This window comes from Chiloscyllium punctatum, chromosome 32 (genome assembly GCF_047496795.1).
Source record: "Chiloscyllium punctatum isolate Juve2018m chromosome 32, sChiPun1.3, whole genome shotgun sequence".
Classification (NCBI taxonomy): Eukaryota; Metazoa; Chordata; class Chondrichthyes; order Orectolobiformes; family Hemiscylliidae; genus Chiloscyllium; species Chiloscyllium punctatum.
In genome coordinates this window covers 41,074,957-41,096,228 of record NC_092770.1, presented here as the reverse complement: position 1 = coordinate 41,096,228, position 21,272 = coordinate 41,074,957, and the positions used below count along the sequence as shown (strand labels likewise).

The following is a 21,272-nucleotide window of genomic DNA, read 5'->3' as shown; positions in this document are numbered from 1 at the left end:
CTTCACAGATGTGGGGAGTGTTGGGAGCTGTGATAGTGTGATGCAAGCATAATTTGAGCTGTTGAAGACCGCTGCTTATTCTGGAGGCCTAGAGGAACAATTGGTAATTTGGAGCTACCAGTGACCCATTCTGACTTTCATGTCAGGAATTGTCTCTGACATGTGGGAGAACAGGAAACTGCATATAAATGAGGTGAGATGCAGATACATACATATAGAACTATCCAAAATGCTTATAATCAATATATTTTGCATATGATGTACAATCATGTAGACAAACAATTTTACAAGGCTTTCTAAATAGAAAATGCCATGAGGCAGTTCATAATCTCTTTTTTTTTTGAGGGTAGGAAAGAAATGCATGCTGGTGGCGAAGAAGTATATTGGACTTCATAGCAACAGGATTCAAGTACAGGAGCAGAGCTGTCTTTCTGAAGTTGTACAGGGCCTTGGTGAGACAAAACTTAGAATATTGTGTGCAGTTTTGATCTCCTTATCTGAGGAAGGATGTTTGGCTATGGAGGGAGTCCAAAACCAAGGGATGTTGTCTAAGAATGTGAGATAGGCTATTTAGGACTGAAATGAGGGGAAATTTTAACCCCTAAAGTGTGGTGAGCCTGTGGAATTCTCTGCCACTGAAAGTGATTAATGCCAAAATATTGAATGTTTTTAATAAGGAGTTAAAAATAGTTCCTAGGTCTGAAGAGAGCAGAGGGTATGGGGGAAAAGCAAGAAAGGGTACTGAGTTGAATGATCAGCCATGATCCTATTGAATGGTGGAGCAGCCTCAAAAGGGCTGAATGGCATAACCCTGCTTCTATTTTCTATGTTTCCAAATGTTAGGAGACTGGGAAAAATTACTGTTATTCTTTGAATAATGTTATGTAATATTTCACATCCATTGTGAATGTGTAGATGGAATATTAATTTAACATTTCATTGAGAAGAAATTCTGCAGCAGAACAACACTTGAATGTAATCATTGATTGTGCGTTCAAATCCTGGAGAGGGCCTGGAACCTTCAGTGGACTGATTCCAAAGACAGGGTATATCGGAATGAGAATGGCTCTTGAAAAGATATGTAATGAAGCTCAAATTTCCCAACAGGTGTAGATAGATTCTTGCTGTTACACAGGTAGATATAAATAATAATATGATTACTGTGGTGATACATTCTGTGTGTGTGCACATTACATTCAAGCAAATCTACACTTTATATTTCTTAGGATTCAATTGTTTATTGAGAGAGAGTGAGCCCTCGACTGGAGTTATACCACACTCATTGTCAATATGGCACTGTTTCCTAGAGTATGTTATCACATATTAGATATTATTGGTAAGAAGAAAGGGTGTTTACAATCTCTAAACAATGGACAATGGTGCAATTAAATAATATATCCATATCTCAAATATCAGCATTGATGAAATGGGATAAATATTTAAAGAGCTATTCTCTAATTGAGAATGTTGCACTGAACAATCATCAGATATTCACTTGGTTTTTCACCTGTAAAAATGAATATATGGATGTTAATCTTGATTCAGTGGTAGAACTTGCACTTCTTAGTCAGCATGACATAGATACAAGCCCTACTTATATAAGTACAAGCCTACTCTAAAGTTGAGACTCCAGAGCAAGTTACAGGGAATGCTGTACTGTAATATCTTTCAGGCCATATCTTTAATTGAGATCACATGTCTTGGGTGAAGATAGCACTACTTGAAGATAAGCAGTTAAGTTCTTCCAGTGCCCAAGACAATAATTATCTCTCAACCAGTATCCTAAAGCAAATTGTATGATCATTTAGTTTTGTTATTTGTGATTGACCTCACTGAAAAATTTAAATTTATAAAGGCTGAGAATGCTGTCTGTAACAACTATTCTTGAGCAAACATAAGACATTTTTGTTTTAGAAACGAGGATACTGGTTGCATTGAATGGAATCAAAGAAAATAGATTAGTATTTGATAATAAAGGCAATTTGAATCTTCCAGTCAATCTCCCAACAATTTGGTCAACCAGAAAGTAGGAATGTGGTTTGGGATCACAGATAATGAATTGGCATTGTGAATGGTGATCAATTCGAGCTTTTTGTACAGTTTTGAAATGTCTCCCTGCTGCAAATGTGATGTCATCCTTGGTGCAGGCTTACTAAAGTCATCTTAGAATACTATGCTCACACAACATTCAAATGAACCTGGTATAAATCTTGAAGTTGCAGTGTTTATGAGGATTTTTTGGAATGCTAAAAAGGAGGAAAGCATTCAGTTTAAATCCTTTCATTAAATCTGTAAATGCTAATCTCATGAATTGTGAAACTTAGTTGAACTCACCACCAAATCCCAAATAATTCTGGGGCACTCATATCTACGCAGACATGGAACAAAGATCATAGTTCAGTGTTGGTACCAAAAAACTGTTTACCTTGACTAGTATTAGTTTGAAATGAAGATCTGAAAGCAAGAGATGTAGAGTTGACACAGTCACAAGAAATATGATTCACATCAGCATCCCTCAGCTGGGAGTTGAATCGTGTCTACATGTCCTCCTCCTGTTCATACATTCATGTTATCCTTGAAATTAATATGTATCAGCTCTGTGTGCTACACACCCTGTCCAATCTAAACAAGTGCCCTAAGCATATATTCTGTCTGACTAATCCAATTTTCTCAAGCAAATCAGTTCTGAAACAGGCAAAATAATTTCTTCTGTTCAGTCATGCTCAGTTGGAAAATGTGCAATGTCTTGGAAGAATTATTGACTAAATCACCTGTAACTCAAAGTAATTCTTTATTTGCAGTTATGATCAGCAACAAAGGGCTGAATGAAATCTCTAATGTCTCATTCATCAGAAGTTATGAATCATGATTTGATGTTCTTTTGAGCTGAATATTGAGTGTCCTTCAGACCACATGAATCTGAAGAAAACAGAAATGCTTTGCTGGAATTACTTAAGCTTTATTTTAATTTCCTAGTGCAGCAAAGAAGAACCAACTTGACCAGAAAATGCTGACTGAACCACAGGGGCAGGTTTGTAACATCATCAAATTTATAGCATTATCACTGATCTTGTTTGGTTGCTGACTGGATTCTGTTTCTTCCTGTTTTATGGCCCTGCTGTTTTTTTGCAGAAGTCTGATAATGATGTTTTATGGCTGCTTCATTACATGTGATAGTGGAACTGGATTAGCAGATAATTTCCATTGTGTGCTCCCAGTGCTATGGCTCCCACTTAAACATTTATGTGGCCAGCAGGGGCTTGACATTTTGTACCTTGTCCTATTTTAAAGGATAATGTGAATCAAATATATGGCAACTAGATAGTTATACACACACATGAAATCTTGATAAAAGTTTTCTTGTATATACTGTCATGATCTGAACTGATGTTGCTACCAGGAGACAGTAAGGTCTGCAGATGCTGGAGATCAGAGTTGAGAGTGTGTTGCTGGAAAAGCACAGCAGGTCAGGCAGCGTCTGAGGAGCAGGAAAATTGATGTTTCGGGCCAGACCCCTTCATCAGGAATCAGGAGCCCTTCAACACCATTCCTGATGAAGGACTCCGGCCTGAAATGTCGATTTTCCTGCTCCTCGGATGCTGCCTGACCTGATGTTGCTACCAGATAAGTCAGATCAACCTGGCACGATAGATCATATTTTGATTTATTTTGGTTTTAATGAAGTGACCTATCACTTAAACGTAGTTAAAAACCACACAATACAAGGTTATAGTCCAACAGACTTATTTTGAAATATCAGTAGCTACCTAATCAAGGAGTAGTGCTCTGAAACCTTGTACTTCCAAATAAACCTGGTGTTGTGTAATTTTTAATTTTGTCCGCTCCACTCCAATACCAGCACTTCCACATCATGGCTACCACTGAAACATAAGTATCCAATGCTGCAGGTTTTGCTTGGACAATAAAACAGAAGTTTATTAACAAAAGAAAGTAAGATAAAATAGAATATACTAAATCAGCAACTTATAATGCAAATTTAAAGACTTTTGAACACATAGTAAATGTATGATCCTATTAAAACCAAAACACTCCTTCATAAACTGAAAAGAAACAAAGTAGTTTTTGTGTAGTAGCCAAAACACACTCCTAAAAGAGTATCACTGTACAATACTCTCACCACAGTCTCCATACCAAACACCTCAGTAGATTTAAGTCTTTTTAAATTTATGTTTTAAAAATGCCCGTAAGTGGTTTACAAAATTTGTAAAGCCAGGCCTTAAAAACCGTTTTAAAATAAATCACCATGGTTTTATAAGTATTTACAAGTTAATTATTGGCTTCAGACATTCACAGGTTACTAACTCAAAACCAGAAATCCAACCTAAATAATATCAAACATGTGCATATACATCTACAGTTTACATCACAAAACTCTTCTTGGCAACAAATATAATTCATATACCAAGGATTTTCACCACCTTATTCCCATGACATGAACTGAGAGAAATCGCATTGATTTATTAATGTATCCATGCATTATTTTTGAACTGTAACCCTTAGCTAAGCAGCTGGCCAAAATTGGCCTGGTCCACTTTTAATATGCAAGTCAGGTTCTGATAATATCGCTGGAGCCCAAACAGCTCTTGTAGCTTGAGACTTGGTCAAAAGAGGAGTGGTGTCTTTCCTATTGGCCAAGCCTGTGGGCTTCTTCAGGCAGCACATGGAAGCACTGAAAACTCTTATGGTGTGATATATGTGGACTAACAGAAAGCCTCCATGGAAGTTCCTTCTCAAAGACTGTTATAGAGAAAAGAATGACTTGTGTTTTATAAAGTGCTTTTCATGACTACTATATGTCTTAAAGCATTTCACTTTTTCAAGTGTGGTCATTGTTATAATGTAGAAAATGCATCTAATCGGCATGCGCATGTTCCCACAACGAGATGGTGGTACAGTCATTTTGTTCCTAGACTAGGAATTCATAGATTAAAACAGTGGAGTCAAGGTTCAAATCCCACCATTAGTGAATGATGAGATTTAAATTTGATTAATAAATCTGGATTTCAAAGTTAGTTTCAGTATTGATGCCATGAAACTTTTTGTCAAATGTTGTAAAAACCCATCTAGTTCACTAACATCCTCCAGTGAAAATGATCAGTATTCCTTAACTGGTCCTGTTTACATTTGATTCCAGACTCACAGCAATAGGATTAATATTTAGCTGCCCTCTGAAATGCCTCAGGAAGCCACTCAGTTAAAGGAGAACTCAAGATGCTCAACAAATTAGATTAGATTCCCTACTGTGTGGAAACAGGCCCTTCTGCCCAACAAGTCCACACCGACCCTCTGAAGAGCAACCCACCCAGACCCATTTCCTTCTGACTAATGCACCTAACACTATGGGCAATTTAGCATGGCCAATTCATCTGACCTGCACATCTTTGGACTGTGGGAGGAAACTGAAGCAGCCGGTGGAAGCCCACGCAGACATGAGGAGAATGTGCAAACTCCACACAGGTAGTTGGCCAAAGCTGGAATCAAAACTGGAACCCTGGTGCTGTGAGGCAGCAGTGCTAACCACTGAGCCACCGTGCTGCTAAATGCAACAGTTGTTCCCAGCAGGGAATTGAACCCTGGTCTCCCGCATGATAGGCAGGGATACTAACCACTATATTACCGAGGAACTCAATAATGTCACACAAAATAATAAAAAAGAAACACTGTAGTAATGATTAGGTAATAACAAACATAAGGTAGTGATCATACTAGGTGAAACATAGTGACATGCAAGAAATTGTTGGAGACCGAGGAAACATCACAACTAGTTACAGGAGTGGTAATGAACTAGGGTGATGTGAAAATGAAAATGGCACTTACTCACAGTGAAGTTTGATATATATAAGGTCAGATTTGCAGACAATGCTAAACTAGATGGAGAAGCATTGAATATGATAAAGCAGCTAAGGAACTATGTGACTGCAAATAGTATTACTATATATTATACATTGGGAGATAAATATGTGCAACATATTCAGTAAATCCTATGGAATTGGCTAAAAGAAGTTCAATTTAATGAGCATGTTGAACACTTTGCCTGACTCTGCAGAGCAGTAAATAAAGTGAACAGAATTCTGGGCCATTTTAACTGATAAGGAGGAGGGGGGCAGGTTTCAGTTTTTGGTGCAGGCACCCAAAATACCACCCTTTGAGAAAGCCAATGTCATCCTGCTCACTTCTGAATTAACTGAGCCGTATGGAAAAATGTGAGAAATCCTGGTGGTGATGCCAGGTTTCTAATTTAGAGGTTAACAGCCAATGATGCCAATTTTAAACCAGCATCCTGACTTTAATAGCTGGTGACCACGTGCCCAAGCTTGATGAATCTCAGCAGTGTCAGCGAACATAAGGAAGACTCATTGTTCTAAAGTATTGACAAGCTGGAAAGATATTAAGGGTTGTGTATGATCTGGCAATAGGATGGGAATTTGTGACAACTCTGGCTGTTCAAATAAGGAAATGCAGATGTTCTTAGGGAGAGAGGAATGAGTGGAACTATATGGTGTGTCAAGCTGGGAAGAGCTGGGCAATAAAACATTGATGAAGTCAGAGTTTGTGGATTAACACAAGCAATATGCCACTCATCTTTCCTCCTCCTCTGAAAATCTGGATCTTTTAGAGGCCCTGTCTGTATGTTTGAGGAATTGTACTCCTGATTACTTCCTGAACCACTTCCATCCTTACCTGTTCACATTGAAAGGCTGGTCCCTCCTGTCAAAGGAAAAGAAATCTTCATTGTGCATCCTCACCCCCTACAGCAGGGCCTCCAGGGAAGAGGCAGAAAACTCGTGGGCAGCCTTGCCAGGTTGTATTTCCATTCTGAAGTCTCTGGAACCATGCAGCATGTAACCAAACTGACCCCCATCCTGGATCTTTTAAACAGAAATCAACTATTGACATTGCCATGACATGATGGGGTCATGTACAGGTCATCAAAATCTGCACCATGATTGCTTCAGAAACATAGAAATAGGATGTTAAAGCCATTTCAGAGTTAAAGAGCCACAGAAAAGCTCACTCAGTATTAAATTCAGCCTGATCTGCTGTAAATTACTCGATGAGTGGGCCTGTAAGGTAAAAGTTCAGGTCAATAAGCTGAGCTCATCATTTTGTAACTGCCTATTGTGGTTAACCCACACCCTCAATAGTCAGAAAGGAAAACGTCTTCAATCTTGGACATGGTGCAGAGAAGGGTCACAGGCTGGTTCTTAGCATCAGCGGATTGGTTGTCAGAAGAAGCTAGAAGTGGAGCTTTGCACCTTCTATACATAACATTTCTTGCTTTTGGAATTGGTGAAAACAGACACAAATAAACAAGCCAGAAAGCAATTGATTTTTTTTTAATCCGCTATTTGTATGACCTAGTGACCCCATCAACCGTATAATCTTAGGACTCCCAATTATTCAGACTCAAACACTTCAATAGATCCAAAAGGTCGAGGCCTTAGATTGATACAATATTTGCTCAACATTTGCCCCTAACAACTGATAATGTTTATGGAGTAAACATTCACTGAAAAGCTGTGATCCAACTGAACCTGTGAAGAAGGACATGGAAGAAGGGAAGCTTGTCAGCTGCAGATTTAAAATTGCTGAGTGAATAAGACTGAAATTGGTCAATCCTGTACCTGATTTAGCTCACTACAGTATATATTTTTATGATAGGACATAAGATTAAAAGATCATAGCCCCACAACAAGTCTATGCAGTTAGAAGACACAGCAATAGAATAAGAAACTGGTTTAATGTGGAATAGAGAGAGTTTTAAAAGCGGAACTGATGCGCGCACATTGTGATACAGTTTCCATATGTGGTAGCCATAATCTAATGATAGTTTTACTGCCATACTTTGTTTTAATGCTTGCTCAGAATGTGTCATTTTGTAGCTTTAAGTCTAATTGAAAGATTGGGATATGTTTTTAAATGGACAGTGCTACTGGCCAAAGCTACATTTGCTGACAGTGAAATTGCAGGGTTGGCCATACAGTCATAGTGTCTCATATGTCACTACTTATCACCATAGACTTTCCAAAAGCGACATGTGGGAGAACATTGTGACTGGGCAGTGGTGGGCACTGCAGATACTGGAGATTAGAGTCAAGATTAGAGTGGTGCTAGAAAAGTACAGCAGGTCAGGCAGCATTCTAGGAGGAGGAAAATCGACGTTTCGGGCAAAAGCCCTTCATCAACATTGTGACTGTTCACTCTGGAAAACTGCATCCATATACAAATTGAGACAACCAATCCATTCATGCTCACTACTCCTTAAAAAGTGTAAGTCTCAAGGTTGTGCTGAAAATGTCACAATTACAATTTATATCTCCGCTAAATCTTGTATCATTTACACAGCAAGACCAACGGTGGGGGTGGGGGGGGGGGGCAGAGGGGTGCAAACGAAACAACAAATGGACAGAAAGGGGATCAGAGAATAGAATGGGAAGGAAGAGCAGGAAGGTGAGAAGAGGGAGGAAGAGGTGTGTGATGGCACGAGGAGTCAGGAACAGGGTAGTAATGGGAACAGAGAACATGGTGGTGAATCTGGCAGAAGAGACACAGCAACAGCAAATGTACATCTCCCAGTCCCAGTACAATGAGGGTGCAGAGTGATGATGTCAGTTGCAGCGACTTCCTGATCCAGTGCATTGGCACAAGGCACAGTGTTCTGAATGTATTCTGCAGGGAAACGGTGTGGAAAATATGCCAGTTTACACTTTTTTTTGCCACGTCAGGATTTCTGCTAGAAATGGTAAATTGAGAAGGAAATGATGCATATGCTTAAATGTCACAGTAAGACAGGATTTTACTCAGTTTTAGAAAGCAGCCATGTGTGAAGAAAATGCACTTAGTTCACAGTATCAGCTGATCAAGGTTAAAGTGCATTTTAAAGGAATCATTGTCATCAGAATAGGTTTGCTTGAGTTTTATCTCTAGTTAACTATTTTGTTTAAAAGGTGCTGACTCAAGACTTAATCTTTTGAGGAAATGGACCAGGATTAACAATGTAACTAATCAGAATTCCTGTCTCACTAAATTTCAGTTAGTGAATAAGGACTGGAGGAAAATTCAGCCTTGAGTTTTATCTGTTTTTTTTTGGACCATGGAAATTTTGTGAGCAAATTTAATCTTACCTCCCCACAAATTTTCTGTTTATTCAAACATGTACTTCAAAAATAGTGACTAAGAAGATTATTTCTCAATGCCCATTGTCCATCTGACATTACCTAGCTCAGCAGCAAGCAGGAGTGAACTGGAAGCTTTTCTGATCTGTTTGAATCGTGCTGTTCCTACTGAACCAATGGCAATCACTTTATCACACAAATGTGTTGATTATAACCAATACATTGAGTGGAACAGTTCCCTTGCTTTTCATTCCCTTGCTTCATGGAACAGGTCTGCTAGTGTGAGACTAAATGCATAGTCCTCTGTAGTACTACCACAAATCTAAACCTGGTCTCAGCTAATTTAGCAGTCACAATATTATGATTGATCAACTGTGCTTTGTCAGGAAGGAGAATATTATCCAGGCCTCCCAGTACCACCACGTAGTACTGACTAATGACCTCCAGTGAAATACTCTATAAGGAGAAAGTGCTAGCAAGTGTAAGTAGAGCAGTTTGCAGGCATACATAGATAATGGTTACCTGGACAATGTGCTGTAGACTCCCAGCATCTTTAGGACTTAATACATTAGAGTTAATAGCATTTTTAAGATAAAAGGAGAAAATTGGGGAAGAATATATGAAAATGATCATCTGCCTTATGGTGAGTTTCTACTATTGACTCTGGCAGATACCCTGAAGCAGATTAGCCAACCTAACCTTTCAGTCTAAGTACAGAAGCTGGATGGGCCAGTTGTATCAAACAGAGGGAAGGGACATTATTAAATTTTGTTTGACTAATAGTGCTTAAGTAATTGATTTGGTTGGTGAATACTGAATTGTGGTGGGCATGATATTCATGTGAGTGATTGGCTAGTTTAAAGTTTCCCAGATATTTTTATGTTGTTGTTCCTTGATTTTCTACAGAACCAGATTAATCCCATTAAGGAATACAGCAGTAAATACAAAACCAAGCATGACCACATGATCTGCAAGTGTCTGTCACTGAGCATCACTTACGCTGCTACAATTGGAGGCCTCATGACGATCACTGGAACCTCAACCAATCTCATCTTTGCTGAACAATTCAACAAGTAAGATCATCTTTTCTTACACTGTGGATCTGTTTCTTAACCTGTCAGTTTGGTACAAGAGTAAACTCTTCCTCCAGAGTAAATTATAAGATTGCTATTTGCCTTAAGGTGCAAAGAACAATGAAGATATCAGCTATCAATTACATAAGTTATAAATACAGGTTGAAGTTGTCATACATGTTTCAATTGGGCAAATTACATTTCTGTAATCTAATGAAATTTTCAAGATAATAATTAAAAGGCTGTGCAGACTCAAAAAACTGAATAGCCTATTCCTCTTCCTAATTTATACATTTGTATATTCATGAACCAACAAAATGTTTCAAGAAAATTGCTCCCTGTACTGAAAGAGTCAAATGCCAACAGCTTAAGGGTAAACATTAGGAGGCTAGGAATAAGAGGGAAAGTCAGATGGAATAATTTGATTGCTATAAGTGCACTCAGTGCCTTGCTTTCGTGATTGATGGTAAAGTTAGTGCTAACCTGTCTGGTGTTGTCATTTAGTTCCAGCCTTTTACTCCTATCTGATATCTGCTTGGTTTTATTTAACAGTCGCTACCCAGAATCACGATCTATCAACTTTGGAACATGGTTCGTATTTAGTTTTCCTATTGCCATCATCATGTTGGTGCTCACATGGATCTGGATGCATTGGCTTTTCCTGGGATGCAAGTAAGTAAAGAAGCTAAAAAATCAAAACAATGGCATCTTGCATTAGCACTAGGTAACTCTTCATGTTAGAGTTGATTTCCTGAGTTCTTAAGCATACCCAGTTCCTCACTATTACTTCAAGAAGTTCACCGATATTCTATTAAGGAAGGATGTGAAAATCGTCTCCTCTCCAAATAGAGAGAAGAGCTATCTAGTTGTCGAGACTTTTATGTTCCCACTGGTATAGGAGCAATTGGTGGAACACAAATAGCATTCAAAACACCCCTGTTCCTAATCCATGCTAGTTTCTGAATTTGAAAGGCTGACAATGCAATGCCACTCACCCTACCATGAACTTCAATGTCGTATAACCAAGGAGATGCATTAATACTTCCATAATTGATAATTCAATGACTCTGAAACAACTATTTTGATAATTGATGGGTGGGTCATTCCCCTGCAGTCTTAACAAATGACCACAGGATGGGTCAATGGTTTCTGCAAGAAATGTGATGCACTAGATGATAGGGCAGGGGGGGTGGGGGGGGTTGGCGGTGCGGGGGGCTTCTCAAGATTCACTCTACGTATCCAGATAAATCTGATACTGAAAATGTCAACCAAAACCCTCAAGTCAATGCTGCCATTCTTCTGACCCTTTGCTTGAATATTCCTCCAACATCAGGAATGCTAAGTCTGTTAACATTCGTGTTATTACATGGCATTGCAATTGCAGAATAGCATTCATGTTTGTGGACAGTCTTCACATTCCTCACATTCCATCACTAACCTGTCAACGTAAGTCAGAATTCAACCCAAATGCACAAATTTATGATTTTCATCAGAAACACATATCAAAATTTGTGACAGTGTGAGATATTTTTCCCTGAGTTGGGAGGAGCTCAGCACTGGAAGGATATAATTTAAAAGTCTTCTCTTCCACTGGGGTTCCTTGCATGCTTGGGGCATTGAAAATCTTTGTGTGTACAGCCAATTTTTCATCATGACCGAAAATGGTGGGTAGAATGAGGCCAATTTATTGATTTGAACTCCACCTCAGTTAATCTATACAAATGCAAACTCAAAAAGCTACATGATACTTTGCAGAATCAAACATGTTTCAGCTGGAGGGGGACCAATATCCTGGTGGTCACATTTTCCAGTGTTACAAGTGAGGCAAGTGTGAAGCCAGAAGGAGATGCACTGATCAGAAATAGCAAGTTGAAGAGACAGGTCAGGCTGGAGTGAGGAATGCCTGTTGGATTAAATTGCAGAAATTTCAATGCAAGAGGGCTGAGAGGAAAAGCCAATCAACTCAGGACATGGATAGATTAAGAGGAGTATCATAGCAGCGGTCAAAGATGAAATAACGGAGGTATCATCCTGTGAGGCTTTGTGGGTGGAGCAAAGAAATAAGAAGGAGATGGTGACATTATTGGGGTTATATTATAGGCCCCTTCATAGTCAATGGAAATTAGGGGAACAAACATGCAGGGAGACTGGGGAGACTTGCAGAAGCAATAGGGTTGTCATAATAAGGGATTTTAATTTTCCTAACATGACTGGGACTGCCATAGTATTAAGGGCTTAGATGGGGTGGAATTTGTTAAGTGTCTTCAGGAAAGTTTCCTCAAGCAGTATATAGAGAGTCCTACTCAGGAAGGACCAAAATCCAATCTACTCTTGGGAAATAGGGCAGGACAGGTTACGGAGGTGACAGTGCGAGAGAACTTTGGAACCAATGATCATAGTTCTATTAATTTTTAAATAGTTATGGAGAGAGAAAAACTGGTCCACAGGTTCAAGTTCTAAATTGGGACAAGATGAATTTTGATGGAATTAGACAGGAGCTTGCAAGGATTGATTGGATTAGTTTGTTTGCAGGCAAAGGGATCTCCAGCAAGTGGGAGGCCTTTAAAAGTGAGAAATCTGCAGTTCGAGGTCTACATGTTTGTGTGCGGGTGAAGGGCAAGGTTGGCAGGAGTAGGGAACTGTGGATGACAGGAGATATTGAGGCTTTAACCAGAAAAAAGGAGGCATGGTTCAGGTACAGGCAGCTAGGATCAAGGGAATCCCTGGAGCTACATAGGGGATATTGGAGTTTCCTGAAGAAGGAAATCAGGAGGTTAAAAAGGGGGCATGAGACAGCCTTGGCTGAGAAGATTAGGGTGAATCCAAAGAGATTCTTTAAGTATATTAAAGGAAAAAGAATAACTAGAGAGAGAATAGGACTTCTCAAGGACCAAAGTGGACACGTATGTGTGGAATTGCAACAGATGAGTATTTCTCCTCTGTGTTTACCATGGAGAAAGACATGAAGACCTGCGAACTTAGGGAAGTTAGTGGTCATAGCTTTGGTCAGTCCATCTCACAGTTGAGGAAGTATTGGACATATTAGAATGTATGAAGATGGATAAATCTCCTGGTCCTGACCAGATATATCCAAGAACACTGCAAGAGGCTAGAAAAGAAATTACAGGGATCCTGGCAAATATACTTACATCATCATTAGCCACAAGTGAGGTCCTGGAAGACTGGAGGTTAGCAAATGTTCAGCCCTTATTCAAGAAGGGCTGCAAAGAAAAGCCTGGGAACTATAGACCAGTAAGCCTAACCTCTGTGGTGGGTAAGTTACTTAAGAAGATTCTGAGGGATAAGATGTACATGTATTTGGAGACAGGGTTTGTTTAGAAGCAGTCAACATGGCTTTGTATAGGGGAAATCATGCCTCACAAATTTGTTCAAGTTCCTCGATGAAATATCCAGGAAGGTTGATGAGGGCAGGGCAGTAGACATAGTATATGTGGATTTCAGTAAGGTATTTTATAAGATTCCACATGGTAGGCTGCTCTGGAGGATTAGATCGCATGACATCCATGAAGAGCTGGCAAATTGGATACACTATTCATGGTAGGAAGCAGAGGGTAATAGTTGAAGGATGCTTTTTGCACAGGAGGTCTGTCTCTAGTGGAGTGCTTCAGAGATCTGTGCAGCGCCCATTGTGGTTCGTTTATCTATATCAATGATTTGGATGAGAACGTACAAGACATGATTAGTAAGTTTGAAGATGACACTAAAAAAGGCGGTATCGTGGAGAGTGAGGAATGCTATTGCAAATTGCAGGAGGACTTTGGTCAGCTGGGGAAGTGGGCTGAGAAATAGGAAATGGAGCTTCATATAGATAAATATGAAGTCTTTCATTTTGGAAAGCAAGTCAAGGTAGGAGTTTCATGGTGAATGGTAGGGCCTTAAAGAGTGTAATGGAACAGAAGGATCTTGGAGTTCAGGTGCATGGTTCTCTGAAAGTGGGGTCACAGGTAAACAGGGCCGTGAAGAAGGCTTTTGGCACACTGACCTTCATCAGTCAGAACATTGAGTATAGAAGTTGGGAAGTTATGTTGCAGTTGTACAGAGTGTTAGTGAGGCTGCACTTGGAGTATTGTGTTCAGTTTTGGTCATCCTTGCTATAAAAAGGATGTTATTAAACTGGAAGGAGTACAGACAAAATTTATGAGGATCTTGCCAGGACTCAAGGGACTAAGGTATAGGGAAAGGTTGGACAAGTTAGGATGTTTTTCTTTAGAGTGTAGGAGAGTGAGGTGAGATCTTAACAGATCATGAGAAGCATGAATGCACTCAGTCTTTTTCTCAGTGTTGGGGAATCGAGGACTAGAGGGCATCAGTTTAAAGTAAGAGGGGAAAGAATAATGTGAATCTGAGGGGCAACATTGTTTACACAGAGGGTGGTATGCATATGGAATGATCTGCTAGTGGAAGTGTTTTAGGTGGGTATATTAACAACATTTAAAAGATATTTGGACAAATACATGGATTGGAAAGGTTTTGAAGGATTTGGGCCAAATGCAGGGAAATGCCATTAGCATGGATGAACATTTTACTCATCATTGACAAGCTGGGGCTGAAGGTCCTGTCTCTGTGCTGTGATTTCTATGAACTTATTTATACCGAAGACAAGTGAGGCAGTGTCACAAAAATAACATAACTACTATAAAACAATCTCTTATCTACAATTGACAGACAAAGAGAAGATATATTTTATTTCAGAATCAAGGTCATAATGTGAGAGAGTCATCATTAAATGAAGTTCAGCAAAATTAGTATTTGTTATCCAGCTCGCCATCTTATGATACAGTGTGGATTACAGGTATATTAGATATAATAGGTTTAGTATTTAATTTTCCTATTATGCCTTAACAATGAGGAAGATTGCCCATTGCCATTGTATATCAATCATAAGAGTGTTTGTCAATTTTTTTCTGCCAACTGCAAAACAACCAATATCTTTGGATAGGTATCTCTTCTTGAGAAGATTCCTCATTGTGAATACTTACTTGGAAGACTTTGGCTATAGAATGCCAGGAGATAATTTTCACTCTATTCAAATGGCAACTTTTAAAAATTATTCAAGGCTTCAGGACAAATTCTCACTTGTGAATAACTCAGTTTCAATGTAATGATATATCTCCCACAAGCTTCCTTATTCGACACAACAAGACTCTACATAAATTGCACGACACCAGGCTACAGTCCAACAGGTTTAATTGGAAGCACTCGCTTTCAGAGCGCTGCTCTTTCATCAGGTGGTTAAAGGAGCAGCACTCTGAAAGCTAGTGCTTCTAAATAAACCTGTTGGACTATTACCTGGTGTCGTGTGATTTTTAACTTTGTACACCCCAGTGCAACACTGGCATCTCCAAATCATGACTACATAAATTGGGAATGGAAATCAACCAGTCAAAACAAAAGGGTTGAATACATAATTTTATTACATCGCTTGTATAATTTTTCATTACAGTTTTAAGGAAACGTGTTCTCTTAGTAAGAAGAGGAAGACAAAACGTGAGGAAATGTCTGAAAGGAGAATTCAGGAAGAGTATGAAAAATTAGGGCCATTCAGGTATACAGTGCTATTTATTTCTCACTGTTAGGAAAGATTGAGGTTATTTCAAAAGCAAATTTCACACCATTTAATTAAATATAACTCTCTTTTACTTTTATAATATCTCAGCTATCCAGAAATGGTGACTGGAATTTTCTTTGTGCTGATGACATTGTTATGGTTTACCCGGGAGCCAGGATTTGTCCCTGGATGGACATCACTCTTTGAAAGGTAAATCTAAAATTCTCTAATGCCCAGTAACCCTTCTATCCGTGAGCCCGCATTCATTATACTCACACTGACCCACTTCCTAATCCCATTGGCACACTGACCGACCTCCCAATCCCATCGGCACACTCACTCACCTCCCAATCCCACGGGACACTGACCCATCTCCCAATCTCATTGGAACACTGACCCACCTCCCAATCCCACCGGGACATTGACCCACCTCCCAATCTAATTGGAACACGGACCCACCTCCCAATCCCACGGGGACACTGACCCATCTCCCAATCTCATTGGAACACGGACCCACCTCCTAATCCCACCAGGACACTGACCCATCTCCCAATCTCATTGGAACACTGACCCACCTCCCAATCCCACTGGGACACTGACTCACCTCCCAATCTCATTGGAACACGGACCCACCTCCCAATCCCAACTGGACACTGGCCCACCTCCCGATCTCATTGGAACACGGACCCACCTCCCAATCCCACTGTGACTCTGATCCACCTCCCAATCCCACTGCACACGGACCCACCTCCCAATCCCACCGGGAGACGGACCCACCTCTCCATCCCATCAGGACACTGACCCACCTCCCATTCCCACTGGCACACTGACCCACCTCCCAATCCCACTGGCACACAGATCCACCTTCCAATCCCACCAGGATACTGCCCACCTCCCAATCCCACCGGGAGACGGACCCACCTCCCCATCCCATCAGAACACTGACACACCTCCCAATCCCACTGGCACACTGATCCACCTTCCAATCCCACCAGGATACTGCCCACCTCCCAATCCCACTGGGAGACGGACCACCCTCCCCATCCCATCAGGAAACTGACCCACCTCCCATTCCCACTGGCACACTGATCCACCTTCCAATCCCACCAGGACACTGCCCACCTCCCAATCCCACTGCACACGGACCCAACTCGCAATCCCATCGGGAATCTGAACCACCTCCCAATCCCACCAGGAGACGGACCCACCTCCCCATCCCATCAGGACACTGACCCACCTCCCATTCCCACTGGCACACTGATCCACCTTCCAATCCCACCATGACACTGCCCACCTCCCAATCCCACTGGATACTGACCCACCTCCCAATCTCTTTGGAAAACTGATCCACCTCCCAATCCACCAGGACACTGGCCTACCTCCCAATCCCGCTAGGACACTGACCCACCCCCTAATCTCATTGGAAAACTGATCCACCGGGGCACTGACCCACCTTCCAATCCCACTGGGACACTGACTCACCTCCCAATTCCACTGGGACTCTGACCCACCTGCCAATTCCACCGGGACTCTGACCCACCTCCCAGTCCCGTTGGGACACTGATCCCCTTCCCAATCCCACTGCATACGGACCCATCTCCCAATCCCACTGGGACATTGATCTACCTACTAATCCCACCACATATGTGCCCAACTCCCAATCTCACTGGCATACTGACCCACCTCCCAATTCCACTAGGACACTAACCCACCTCCCAATCTCATTGGAACACTAATTCAATGGAAGTGGCTGAAGAGTTTCAGGGCAGAGGAGATGACCTGGGGAGTGCAGTGAGAGAGGGACTTACTGAGATCCTTTAGAGGGAAGAGGAGAGCTTCTTCAAGGTAGACATCCTTGCAAGAGGATTCACAGTAGGTTAAGATCAACTAGGAGAAAATGAGGACTGCAGATGCTGGCGTACCAGAGTTGAAAAATGTGGTGCTGGAAAAACAATAACTCAATGCTCAATCTCATTTAGAGACTGATCCACCACCCAATCTCACTGGAAGACTAATCCACTTCCTAATCCTGATGTAACATTGATCCACCTCCCAATAATACTGGAATACTTACCCACTTCCCAATCCCACTTCCCAATCCTACTGGAATACTAATCTACCTCCTAATCCCACTGGAACCATCAATCAATTTTGTGAAAGTTATTTGAGAATGAAATGAACAAAGTGGATTAAGGGGAACTGATAGATGTAGTGCATTTGCATTTCCAAAAGAAAGTTAGTTTAAAAACTACGTTCAAGTTTCCATCCAATTAAGAGCATGTGGTGTTAATGGTTAAATGGTAGCACGGAGAATGACATGGCTCACTGGAAATAGAGAATCAGTGGGCTACTTTCCCTTTGGCAAACTATTACAAATAAGATGCCCTAGATATCAGTGCTAGTGCCTCAACTGTTTACAATTTATGGCTTTGAGGGACCGATTATATTTCAACCAAATATGCTAACAGCACATGGATAGGTAAGGTAAGTGTTTTGTGAACAGGATACAAAAAGTCTGCAAAGGGATATAAATAGAATAAATGAATGGATCAAAGAAATGGCAGATGGAGTATAAGGTTGGAAATGTGAGATTGAAATCTTGACAGGAAGAATAGAAAATCTCAATTCTGGCCTGGATTTGCCATTGATGAGACAGTTGTTATTCCAGGGGAGACACAAGTTATTTATGAAAACCATGAGGAATCCCCATTGTAACAGATTCTGAAGGAACTGCCTGGAAATTGAAGATTCCGCTGGTCAATCTTGCTTTGTCTGAAACCTTGTAAATGTTGCTATTTGGAGGGCTCCAGAAAACCTAAGTAAAATAGCTACTCAGGAAAGATTAGATTATTAAATCCATAGTCTAACTCCTGAAACACTAAAAACAGACCCTGTATTTACCTTACACCCAACAATATCTCCCTCAGATAACATACAGCTACCCCGTGCATCCTCCTCCCCGCCATCACACCCCCTCCCCCCCTCCCCCAACACCACTACCATGCACCACCCTGGGACCCAACCCACCTCTTCCATTCCCTGCCTCCAGACTTGATCTTAACCCCCTTCTTTCTCCCTGCCAACTAACCCCTTCATCCGTATCTGATGCACCTTCACCATCCCACCTGGTTGGACCCATCTGAGTTAGATTTCAAATTCCACTAGAATTCAACCAGCCCCCCCCCCCCCCCTTACCCCCAGAATGGAATCAAACATCCTACAACTCCACACTATGTTTGGACCTGACCTGACCCCCGTGACTATACACAACTCATATATTCAAGTCTGTGTTAGACAGATCTACAAGGGAGGCAATCGTTATAGGGGCAGGCAGGAAAGTGGAAATATGGCCTCAGTGAGATTGGCTGTGATCTTATTCAAGGGCAGAACGGATATAGGGGAGCTGAATGTCCTATTGCTGCTCTTACTTCTATTGTTCTTACGTTATCCCAATCCTATTTCAATCTGGTCTGCCAACCAATCCAATTCTTCTCCAACTTTCATGTGTTTAAACTTAAGTCAGCTAAGGTTGAATAAATTATTTAATTTTAATTGGTTATGAGAAAGCCATCCTTCAGACTGGCCATGATTTACATGAAATCTGTGAAATGTTCTTGACTAGGTGTTCCCTAATAATTTATTCATTTCTGCGACTTTCAGAAAAGGCTACAGGACAGATGCCACTGTTTCCATCTTCCTGGGGTTTCTTCTCTTCTTGATTCCAGCTAAGAAACCATCTTTCCCCTGTTATGGCAAAATGAATGAAGGTGAGTTCTGATGGGCTGAGCTACTGGCTTCTTTTCAGTCCAAACAGAGTTTTCTCTCCTTCCTCGTCTAAGAGGTCCATCATTAATACAATTGTCTGTATCTTTGTTAAGATCAGATAACTCAGCATAGATTGAAGATCAAAGTAAGGCTCTTTTGATCCTCAAGTGTTGCATGTTATCATTGAGCCATTATGCACCTTAAGTCCAATTCTTGAATCTGTTTCTCTGATAATTAGGTGAAGGAATTTGGCATTTGGCATAAAAGATAACTAAGGGGCAACCTTTTCACACAGAGGGTTGTACGTATATGGAATGAGCTGCCAGAGGAAGTGGTGGAGGCTAGTACAATTGCAACATTTAAAAGGCATCGGGATGGGTGTATGAATAGGAAGTGGTTGGAGGGATATGGGCCGAGTGCTGGCAGGTGGGACTAGACTGGGTTGGGATATCTGGTATGCATGGATGTGTTGGACTGAAGGGTCTGTTTCTGTGCTGTTCATCTCTATGCCTCTATTACTCTATTTGCTATTATCGATAATAGGAAGAGCAACGTCACGCAAAAACCTCTTACCATTTTCTAGCTTCTCCTTCCATTTAAGATTAAAAGGTTGACATTGCAGCAAGGCAGCCGATATTCTCACTAGGTGATGTGTTCAGAAGTTGAAGAATGTAATCAGTCATGAACTTGAGAGGATGATGCTTTTCAGCAGTTGAGAGCAGTGATACTAGAAGACAGTGATATCTCTCAGGGAGTGGGCATATCATCAAATTAAATATTGTTGTTGTTGGGCTATTTTGGTCTAGAGGAAACCTTATATGCAGCAGCCACTTAAATCTGGGAATATGAGCAGCTGAGTTGTTAACTGCTTTACTGAATTGAGTGATAATATATCGTGTAGAAATGAATAAATCCCTCGATAACATATTTGTTCAAGTATTGAGCAGAGTTTTATTGCAAATCAGCTGGTGATTCAGCCATCTCTGTTCATTTCCCGCTGTCTTTCTATGATTTATGTGCACAATAGCATAGTTATAATTTTACAAAACTAACGAATGATGTTTTAAACATCAGATGAATGAGTAAACAGAAGATGTGGGTGTGTTCAATGTTTGTCAATGTCAGAATTAGATATTCAAATCCTTTTAAAGCTGAAACAGAGAGACACTTTAAAGATATTTTAAATCTGCTATATAGAAATGTATTGACACACTTCTGGAGTAGGTGCAACTTGAACCATATCACCTGGTCCTGAGATTGGGACAACCATCATTATGCCACAGGAACCCAACACTGAGGAAGTCAGCTCCAGGGTTGATTGAAGACAGAGAGTCCTCATTGCCTTATTATTTGTGGTGTTATGGTAGGAGGAATCAGTGGTAATGCCCCAGCCTCTGAGCCAAGAGGCACAGGTGCAAGACCCAGTTGCTCCAGAAGTGTATAATAACATCTCTGAACGGATTGGCTAGGATATACAAAGAGATTGTAGGGGATCATGGGATATTATGGAAAATCGGTATTGTCCCAGTGGAACTTTTATGGCACATGGGTAGTGTCCCTCCCTTAGGGCCAGGTTCAAGTCCAGAAATGTGTTGTATTATCTCTGAATAGATTAATTAGAAATATCCAACAAGATGAGTTCTCCCTGGGTTCCAGAAATGCCCTACTACCTCACGGAAATGCTCTCTATGTCCTTCTGCATGACACCGGGGTGTTTCCTGTATGGGC

At 40.8% G+C, this 21,272-nt stretch overlaps 1 protein-coding gene across 2 annotated transcripts in view; it reads left to right on the top strand.

Annotated features, from left to right (window-relative positions):
* Positions 1-21,272, top strand: part of slc13a4 (solute carrier family 13 member 4) — a 115,823-nt gene that overhangs the window by 79,611 nt on the left and 14,940 nt on the right. For both annotated transcript variants that reach the window (XM_072552155.1, XM_072552154.1), the window contains exons 6-11: positions 2,977-3,031; positions 10,044-10,210; positions 10,763-10,882; positions 15,675-15,776; positions 15,888-15,989; positions 19,440-19,546. In XM_072552155.1, coding sequence (XP_072408256.1) covers positions 2,977-3,031; positions 10,044-10,210; positions 10,763-10,882; positions 15,675-15,776; positions 15,888-15,989; positions 19,440-19,546 — 653 coding nt within the window. The remainder of the gene's footprint in view (positions 1-2,976; positions 3,032-10,043; positions 10,211-10,762; positions 10,883-15,674; positions 15,777-15,887; positions 15,990-19,439; positions 19,547-21,272) is intronic.